Source organism: Hippocampus guttulatus, chromosome 7 (genome assembly GCF_054856545.1).
Source record: "Hippocampus guttulatus isolate MCC_2025c chromosome 7, RoL_Hgut_1.0, whole genome shotgun sequence".
Taxonomy (NCBI): domain Eukaryota; kingdom Metazoa; phylum Chordata; class Actinopteri; order Syngnathiformes; family Syngnathidae; genus Hippocampus; species Hippocampus guttulatus.
In genome coordinates this window covers 13,259,344-13,270,077 of record NC_141267.1, presented here as the reverse complement: position 1 = coordinate 13,270,077, position 10,734 = coordinate 13,259,344, and the positions used below count along the sequence as shown (strand labels likewise).

At 40.2% G+C, this 10,734-nt stretch overlaps 1 protein-coding gene across 1 annotated transcript; it reads left to right on the top strand.

Moving 5' to 3' along the window:
- The first annotated feature begins 549 nt into the window (after positions 1-549).
- On the top strand, positions 550-9,760 carry atcaya (ATCAY kinesin light chain interacting caytaxin a). The gene is given in 14 exon segments (XM_086116521.1): positions 550-1,141; positions 2,924-3,023; positions 5,077-5,135; positions 5,214-5,462; positions 5,686-5,859; positions 5,957-6,059; positions 6,142-6,273; positions 6,477-6,563; positions 6,784-6,882; positions 7,033-7,068; positions 7,157-7,182; positions 7,185-7,209; positions 7,301-7,361; positions 7,903-9,760. Coding segments are annotated over 12 exon segments (1,101 nt in total). The 5' UTR covers positions 550-1,141; positions 2,924-2,946; the 3' UTR covers positions 7,335-7,361; positions 7,903-9,760.
- The last annotated feature ends 974 nt before the right edge of the window (positions 9,761-10,734 follow it).

Below are 10,734 nucleotides of genomic sequence, written 5' to 3'. Positions count from 1 at the left end.
TTTATAGTTAGGTATATTACAACCAATATTTTGACCGATTTCTAAGGATTTGTGTGGGACATTTGTAATTTTGAAGGATTTTGGTGGCCATTTTGAAAAATTCCTTTGAACCACTATCAACTGCAATCTGAAACCAAATAATTTATTAAAATTAGTTTTAAGTAGACAAAACAGCAAGAGAATCCACTTGTTTGAAATTTAATTTCCTAAAAAAGGTTTCCTTTACCCACCCCCATATTCTAGTTTAAAAATTGCCTTGCAATTGGCTGGCAACCAGTTCAGGGTATTTCCGCCTCTTTCATATTAAGTCAGTTTGGAAAGGCTCCAGCTCACCAATGATACTAATGGGAATAAACGGTACAGAAAATGAATGGATGGATGGACAGACTTCTCAGTCATCTGCACATGGTCCAAAGCTGATCTGATTGGCTGAGTACACTGGAAGTCAGCATCTTGAATAATGAATGTGTGCAGAGGGGATTTGAGAGTTGAGGCAGTGGGTGTGAAAGAGACATGGGTGGGAGGGGAGAAAGGGATGCTGTTGCCAGGGAACACTGGCGACATCGAGAACCACTGACAACAGCAGCACGATTATTACAGAGATCAGTGCTTCAAACTGCTTCAGGATTAAAAAAAGCTTCTCCCATTGTAGAATCGAGTCACTAAAAGTAGGCTCAGGAAAAAGTGGATATTCGAAGCCAGTATAGAGAGAAGTGACGAGATCATGATGCCGCAGCCGATACACTCTGACTGAAGAAATTCGATTTGGACATCAGGGCTACTAATAGGCAGTCTGTGGACACGCTCTTCGCAGCCAGTCTCATCCCAACAAAGGTGGACAGACGCGAAGGAAGGGAAACGAAGAGGGTGGGGGTTCACAGAGCAGAGTACAGAGGTGCCCCCTGTCTTCAAGCACCTGCTGCTGGCTAGCGACTGACATTGAGGACACTGTCTGTGTGTCTGTGCATGAGTATATGTGCATGTGAAGTAGGGCAAAAGGGGACACATGCATTTGTGTCAGTTTGGAGGATCAGCTCACATTTTTGCTCCTGTGATTGAAGAGAAGGAAGGACATATACTGTACATACATACGGACAGAGAGCCGATCTAAAGAATTTGAAGGAGATCGCCACGATCTCATGTGAGTATGTCGTTGACATCATGCCAGATGCTGAGCTGACCTGATGTGATAGCTAACTGCTCTGGGTCACCCTAGAAATGCAGTGGGACCCAGATTGGAGATTAAGATTCATATTGTCACGTTTGACAAAAAGAGCCCAATACTTTGGTGCATTGGCTTTCCTTTTCAGCAATGTAAGCCTTCTTATGCATACAGTCTCCCCCCTGCCTTGGGTGGAAATCAGCAGAGTAAAATGCCCATTTTTTTTCCCAGATAGCATTTCGGTTGAATTTCTATGCATGTCATTCCTTCGGGTGTTGTCCTGTTTGTTAACCTTGACTGTACATGATGTGTCTTTGCTAAGATTCTAACCTCAAATGGTTTTGAGGAGCTTTTTATCTAAATATGATAATTGTTGTGGTTTTATTTTGCAGTAATGAGAGATGATTCTAATATTTTGGTTATGTTTTTCCGCAATGAAACTCTATTCACTCAAATTCAGCAACAGTAATAATATTAATACAGGTGAGCTGTAGTCTATCCAAGCAGACTTTGTGTGAGACACAGGCTACATCTTGAACTCGTCTGCAATTAATCGGAGCCTAAACAACTATTGAGACACATTCACACTTAATGCGCAATTTAGAGTCTTAATTGACCCTGTCATGCATGTTGTTTAACATTGGAAGAAGCTGGAGTGCAAAGAGAAAATCCACACAGGCACGAAAGAACATACTCCACACAAAAAGACTGAGATTTGAACCTGTTCCACTGTGAGACAGACATCCATCCATCCATTTTCCAAACCGCTTGATCCTCACTAGGGTCGCGGGGGGTGCTGGAGCCTATCCCAGCTGTCTTCGGGCAGTAGGCGGGGGACACCCTGAATCAGTCGCCAGCCAATCGCAGGGCACACAGAGACGAACAACCATCCACGCCCACACTCACACCTAGGGACAATTTAGAGCGTCCAATCAACCTGCCATGCATGATTTTGGAATGTGGGAGGAAACCGGAGCACCCGGAGAAAACCCACGCAGGCCCGGGGAGAACATGCAAACTCCACACAGGGAGGCCGGAGCTGGAATCGAACCCGGTACCTCTGCACTGTGAAGCCGACGTGCTAACCACAGGACTACCGGGCCGCCGTGAGACAGACATGCGAATCTTTAGTCCACTATGCTGCCTCAGTGGGATCCATGCACACTGCCCAATTCTTATACACCGAAGACACAAGACAAAATTTCGCAAGAATGGGGACACGATCAAGAATTTCAAATCCAAGAATGCACTGTGCAGAACACAAATGGTTTCTTTTATACAGTGCACATTATTCTGCATCCATCATTAGTTAAACTGAGAAAATGCGTCAAATTGTTTCACTGACTGTACTCAACCTGTAGATGTGCAAAAGATAAAACATTGCAACAAGTTGAAGAATGTGATTAGAAGGAAGCTTGGAAGAAATAAGTGTGCATGTCATTCTCAAACAATGGCCTCCTGATTTTTACCTGGGACGAGGAAATCCGTATCTGACTTGACCCACAAAATGGGCTTCATTACATACTTCTCACGTGTGCTCCAGTAAGCAGGGGTAGAGAACAATGCTTTCAACCCCTAAGTGTCACCATAAAGTATAAATTGATTGAATTGAATCCAGCCAAAAAAAGCAAACGGTTTCCTTTTCTATTTAAATTTCACATTTCTTCAATGGAGCTGGCTGAGTAGTTCCTCACGGTTTCCCCCTTTTTTTTATTTAATAAATTGTTGTTTTTATAAACATATGTCTGCTTTTATTTTTAGGCCCCTGCTTACCTTGCTGAGGGATGGGCACTACAGAAGCGACACTCAGAATGGAGAACATGGAAGTGAAAGACGAGTGGCAGGATGAAGACTTCCCCAGGTGAGATACAGCATACTGCTACTTTATACACAATAAAGATAATTATTCATGATCATATGTTTGGATTGTCTACTAGAAATGCCCTTTGACAAATAATTAACCATCACAACAAAAAACAAACAAACAGATTGCTCTCAAGTACAAGCAACAGACAAGTAATGTCGGCATATTTAAAAGTAATACAGAATAATGTGACATCATAATCTTAACATTTTTGATGCAACTCTTAATTGTGCAAGTATATGTAACGATGTGATCAGACAAAAAATGTAAGGTCAAGCAAAAGCTCGGTGGAACTGTAAAATAGCACAAATGTGATGGCACAGAGTGCTCCTCCTCCCTCCTCCCTCCTGCCTCAAGCAGAGAGCAGGTGCGATACTCTCTTTGCGAATGGTCTGGGGATGGTCATGTGATGCAGCAGAAGACATCGATCCAAAACACAACATTGCCATTGCTGAAATGGTGTCAGGTTTTACTGGTGGAGAGAAAGAGAAGGAGAAATAAGCCGCAGCAGATGCTCTATAAAAATGGCCTTTGAGAGATGCTCTGTGCGAAACTAATGAAGGGAAGACAGGGGATGAATTAGAATAACGAACAAGATAAAGGCACGTGAAATCCATAATACTGATTTGACCTCACGTTTGTAAGGTAAGCATTAGCATTGCTTAATATTCACATTGCTGGTTGAAATGTAGCCAGAGGGATTTTCTTGCTTATGAGAAAAACCTCTATCGCTGTTCTCGTGTAATTATATGTACTTTTATATATATATAAGAGGGACCATTTTACCATTTTACAAAGGGGGGAGGGGATGCTGAGGTTGTTTATCAGTGGCCCCTCTGGTGCTCACCATTCTCCTGCAAAAGGGATGATGAAGCATACGCAGCACATGTGGAAACGTGCTGATGCCACCTCAGCTGCTAAGACAGACTGCAGTATAGCTCCTTGCATCACTGGCACGGAGTCTGTGTTCATATTTTGCATTGTTTACAAATGATGAAATGGTCCATCTGGTTCTGCGTACTCACAGCACACACAAGCAAAGCATTTTGGGTTGCACTCAACGTTTTCTTCCCCTTGAACCGCATTTTCTGTCCTCCCTTTTCCTTCTCCCCCTCCTCTGCTCTGCCTCATGTTGCCTGGCAGGCTTGTAATCTTCATCTGTCCCCAGAGAGAAGTTAATTACCATCCTCTTCTTTGCGCTCCCATTTTCTGTGTTAAGATGGATTAGTGGCCAAACTATTGTTTTAAATGGTCCATTGGACATTATACTAATTGGAATAATCTACCATGCTTTTGTGTGAGGAATTCTTTGGTATTCTCTCATACAGTGGACAGCATACACAGAGTACAGTGTATGCACCCACTGGGCACAATATTAGGTACACAAGCACATTTGTATAATTGAGAGCTATATACAAATGCAAATGTGCTATTTTCAAGACCCTAATGCTCAATATTGATAGTCACTATGAGTGTGGTATTCATTACGTCTGTCAAGGCGGTTGTTTTCATTGCTGTGCGTGAATGGGAAGGATACTGTAACACAAAACTGCTTAATTGAATTTCGTGCAGGTATTGAACATGGTCAAAGGGAGGACCTATTAAGCAAAGTAGGCTGGATCATTTTAATGTGGCCTCACTGCAATGCCTTGCAGTATTTTCCTTCATTTGTCAATGAATTTGCAAAATGTTCTTTTGAAAATCCCGCCATGTGGAGCAGAGAGGTATCTTTGAAGGCTTAGACTTTGGTCCTGATCCAAATGAGCATTTTGGGGCATTGGTGGAGGATTACGTAGTACGCCAAATAATTAAAAAAAAAAAAAAGATCACATCTCAGTGTGATGCAGTACAGTTCTACTCCACTGTAGCTTCCCACAGATGGGGGTCAAAATATTGATAAACTATTATCTCTCCAACAATTTCAAACATAATTGAAGGCCATTTTTTTTTGTCTGCAACTAATCTTTTTATTTTTTTGTCATCAGAAGGTACAGCCATGCTGAATGTTACTTGAGTTTTATACATTAACGGTCTGTTATTTGTCACTCAGACTTTTACCTGAGTACGGAGACATGGACCCCACATGTGGCCTCACAGACAACAGAACAGGTACGACAAGTCATTGAGGACCTCTTGATTGCCCATTTTTGGAACATGCTTGCATCAACTCTCCTTTTCACTTCATAGCCCCTCCCAACTCCATGAATGTGAGCCCACCTGGAGGAGGCGCAGGTGTATCGTCCTCGCATCGAACACGACGTACATTGGTTGCCCCGGAGATGACTCTGTCCCTGGATAAAAGCGAGGGATCCCTGCTGTCGGATGATTTTCTGGACACACCCGACGACCTGGACATCAACGTGGATGACATCGAAACGCCAGATGAGACGGACTCGCTCGAATTTATCACCAATGGCAATGACCTGGAGTGGGAAGGTAGGAGGAAAACCTGGTGACTGTCTTGAAAATCGTTTTTCGTAACCTCAAACCAGCGCGGTGGGTTTGCTGTATGAAGTTAGAGTGTTTCTTCTACTTGATTTAAGATGTTCTATCATTACTCAACTCAACCATATATCGCTTATCTTGATAGTATCTATGACACTATATTCTTCTAAAAAATGTGCAATAAACAACAAGACACATCATTGTGTCATTCCAGATGACACTCCAGTGGCCTCAGCCAAAACGGGTCCGACTGGTGGTACGGGAGACTTGGAGGAGGAAGGAAACACCAACAACGGACGCCTGTGGAGGACGGTGATCATTGGAGAACAGGAGCACAGGATTGACATGCAGATCATTCGACCCTACCAAAGAGTCATCTCACATGGAGGTTAGTGAGAGTGGAGTAGGGAATGTTTAGTGAGTCATCTGCTTTGTACTTATTGTTTAAAAAAAAATTATGTTGCAAATCCAAACCCTTTCCTCAGGTTATTTTGGGGAAGGCCTGAACGCCATCATTGTATTTTCTGCATGCTACCTGCCTGACAGCAGCATCCCAGAGTACCACTACGTCATGGACAACCTCTTCCTGTGAGTCCACAACAAGTTATAGAAGATGATATTATAATAGTCAATACTAAACAAAAAGAGTCACCCTCGCCTGCTCCTTTAGGTATGTGGTGAGCAGTCTTGAGATGCTCGTAGCTGAAGACTACCTGATCATCTACATGAATGGAGCCACACCCAGGAGTAAGATGCCCGGAATCGGCTGGCTCAAGAAATGCTACCAGATGATTGACAGAAGGTGAGAAAGAGACTTTGAAATATTAATTAACGTGGCAAATGGATGTAGACAAACGTTTTGTCCAGGTGCTTCTCGAGTTTGCTCGTAAATAGTAGTTCCCTGGTTTCTTTCTGCTTTTGTCGGTTCATTCTTGTTAATAGGTTGTCCATTCAAACAGAACGGTAAGATATTTGAGACTTTCTTTTTCTGTCTTTTGAGACCAGGTTGAGGAAGAACTTGAAGTCTCTGGTCATTGCTCATCCTACTTGGTTCATACGCACTGTGCTGGCAATTTCCAGGCCCTTTATCAGGTGAGACCCGCAAGCAAGCCAATATGGACTCAAAGTTAATGCTACCATTTAGAGAGGTATTTTGTTACATTCTTGTACAGACACATTAGGTGGGGGCTTTTAGTGGTATGTAGGGGATCAGGTTAAATGCATATCAAATGATATTGGTAAAAATCTGAGGGCCTTAGTACTTTATATGCCATTAGTGTATTGACTGTAATTCTCTTTCTGCCATTTACAGTGTGAAGTTCATGAATAAGATCCAATATGTTCACAGCCTGGATGAACTGTCCCTAATGGTCCCTATGGAGCACGTACATGTACCAGAATGTGTTATGCAGTAAGTTCTTCTACACTAAGAAGAGAAAAAGAGCTGTAGATCTGATTTCCAATTTTCTAGCCGTTACAGTCTTATATTTTCTTTTTCATTATTTTTAAAACATTCCTGGCAGGATTAAATGTAAACATAAGACATTTTGATTCATTGCAGGTTTGACGAGGAGAGGATTAAAGCTCGCAGGGAGAGGTGAGGTTTTAGTCGTAATTATTGATCTCTCACTTTATTCCTTTACGCATACTACAGTATTACTTCAAGTTATTTTTAATGCGTGTAGGATGGAGCAAGAGGAGAGGCAGCAGGTAGACCAGTCAAGAAAAAGTCAGACAGGTACTGGCATCGAAATGTTTTCCAGTGGCTGTACATTTTCAATTATTGAATGCTATTTTTATAGATTTTTAAAAACATCCTCTCTTTCCAGGCCAAAGTCAATGATTGTAGAGCAGGGACTATGAAAAGGGAAGAATTCTCTCATTAAAAAGGTAATATGACCTGTGGTTATATAATATAATTTTTATTAACATTGATGGTGTCCCATGCATTTGGAATGGATTTGATTTGATTTGGATTTGATACAATATAAAATCCAATACAACAGCTGGATCAAAACAATTTTTTTAAACCAAGATAATTTCATTAAAACAATCGGAGTGGTATTCCTTTGACAATATGTTTCGTGTTGTGTTATGATGTGTTCCTAGTACTTTTGTTTAGATTGAATAGATGAAATTTTACAACAATGCAAAGAGCCAACAGTACACATGAAAGCATTATCCTCATTAAAGCAGAACTTTTCAAATATCTTTTTGTATTGGATCACATGAAATTGTCCTGTCATCTCTACTCTAATGCTGATGCAACAAATTAATTGTATCAAAAATATGTACAGTAATTCTCACATTACGCTGAAGTAAATCCGACAAATGTCATCAGAGAAAAAATAGGTTGCTCGTTCACATTAATGCAGTAATTTTTTTTTTTTTGCACTTCTGTTTAATTCATTCACACGTTCTTTTGCTGCAGTGTGCCACTTGGAGCATCAATCTATTCATCAAAGCCGCAAAGACTCCGTGTGCTTCCTTGTGCGCTCATCATCTTTCGAACACATTACAGTGGCAAATGCACCATCCCATCTTTTTCCCCTTTCTGAAGAGAGGGGTCAATGTGACATTTGAAAAGGAGCTTCCCTTGGACTTGACTGGTGAACTTTTGCACTTTAATCTTTGAGCGACTCACGTTGAACATTTGTCCTCCATGTGTCACTGGAAGACTGACAAAAGAATTTCTCCCTCTCCACATCCCAGTAAAAACTGCACAAATGATGGAAGTGAGGGTCTGTTTATCATAGGTCCAATCAGAAAGTAAAACCAGATGGATGGAAAAGCGGCTGGGTAAAAAGTGTTTTGGGTGTAAATACTGCAATACATTATTTGATTTTGCTCCATGTTGTGATTTCATAAAGCCTTTCAAGCTCTCTGATTTGTTCTACTGACCAGAGAATCGAGAATGTCCATGATGCACCGACAAGGTCATTCTCTATGAGCTCCATCTCTACTTTTACACTTTACCATGTGCCTCTATCGCCTGAGTTTAAAAAGCAGAGGTTTGTGAACTATTTGCCCATGCATGCTCATATCAGTTTACTATATATTTACCCCCTTTTGACTTAAGCTACAAATAACCGCAAACCAAGGCTGAAAAATCGTTTTGGATAATCCTGCTGAAATGCAAACAAACATAACTGAAAAGAATAACATAAACTCCCTGGTAGAGGTAATGAACAAACTGTTTTAAATCCTTCATTGTACTTTCTCCGTATTGGTAAATCATACATGTCAAAGGATGTGTTCATCTGCAGCCACTTTGCACTGTACAGTATTTTCCAAAAGGGGATAATCCTGCCGATTTTAAAACATAAATGAATTAGTGCTTCCCTTCTTCTTTATCGCATGTTTATGATTATACAAATAGATTGAACATAAAATAGATTAATTTTGGTATCACTTAGTTTTGCTCATTTTGGTGATTGTATTTTACACACTGTACTTTTTGCACTACTCTTCAAAGCACAGACACGTTTTGCGCGCTTTTATTTTTATTTTTATAAATGCAAATTAAAAGGCATAAGTGCATTTTGTCAGTTTAACACAGAAATTACATTGTAATGCTGGTCCGGATAAACCCCAAGTCTGAACCTTTCTCAAATATCTCTTTTTGTGGAGAGCATTTGGTTTTCCTTTTGCCCTCCCTCTCTTGTCTTCCATCGATGCAACAGTTATGGTAGCGGCAGTACAAAATGCCATAAATTATTTTTCTATTAAACGTGCATCATTGTATTGCTTTCAACATTTGGAATTGTGTGATTTGTTTGGTAGTGGGATGGCCTTTGAAATGTATTTTGTTTTATTGGGATTAACTTGAAATGCGTAGAAATATGACAAATGTTATTAAGAATGTTACTTTTAATTTCTCAATTAATTTGATGTTTTGTGACTATTCAGAGAAATCGAGAGTTCCCTTGAAATCATCTACCAAGCCCGATGATCTTTGTTTTGTTTAGTCCCCCATGTTGAAGTCATTGATAAAAATTATGAAATATGACAATTAGCCATACAGACTTCCATCATGTCGCCAAATTCTGTGCTGTTATCGCAATGCTGTGGAGACAAACATGAACTCACAACTTTCCAAAATGATTTTCCTTTTGTTCATAAAAGGACAAAATAGTCACACAGACGCTGGCTGTTTTAATTATTTCTTTATTCTTTGCTGTTTTGATTGCGATACAACGGATTGTTTTTGTTGTTCTTCAGACATATAGTTAGATGATTAACTCTGCTTTGTAAATGGAACTAAATAAATAATCCCGCCCTAAAATCTAGTTGGTATTTTCTTGTTCCATATTTCATCTTAACATGACAATCCAAAGTGAAATTTATTCAGGAACTATGGCATGAAATAACAAGGTGTATACTGGGGTAAAACTGATGACATAAACTTCAACCAAGGCTTAATTTGGGACTTTTTATATTTCACCTGACAAGACCCATGTGGATCTTAGATAACAGGGAGTCCTGTGACATCACATGGTTATATGATACACACATCACACCCTTCTCTCGAGCACTCTCTTGAGGGAGAGGCCCCAACAGCAGACCCCCTTAGCCCCATGATTGTGACAGAATTCACACACAGACACAAATAGAGACATGCTAAAGGGAAGAAGCAAATTTCTGCTCAAAGGTGAGAGGTAAAAGCTAAGATAGGAGAACGATCTGTCAATTTTAATTGTTTGTCATATACTCCCACCTATTCTGACCTCTTTCTGTCAATTTTATAAATGACTTCAGCATTACCTTTTGTTAATATAGGCATTCTAAAGGATTTAATTTGAAGGAGAAGAAACGTACAGTATGTACACTCTAAATTGTCCATTGGTCTGATTTGGAGTGTGGATGGCTGTTGGTCTATGCGTGCCCTGCGATTGGCTGGCAACCGGTTCAGGGTGTCCCCCGCCTACTGCCCGAAGACAGCTAAGATAGGCTCTAGCATGCCCCGTGACCCTGAGGGTAAGCGGATCAAAAAAAATGGATGAAACATATGTTGATATCAGAATATAATTCAATCACCAACTCATGTAATTAACAAGTATCATGAAAAAATCCATCCATGTTACTATGTTTCGGTTTTTAAATGTGATGCTTTGCATCTATTTACATTGATGTATAAAAGTCATAATAAAGATAATAATGACTGGAACATAAGTGATATGTATGTTGATTATTTTCTCTGACAAAGTAGTAATAAGATGCTCAAGATGTTGTATCAACGGGTCAAAATAAACTTATCCAAACA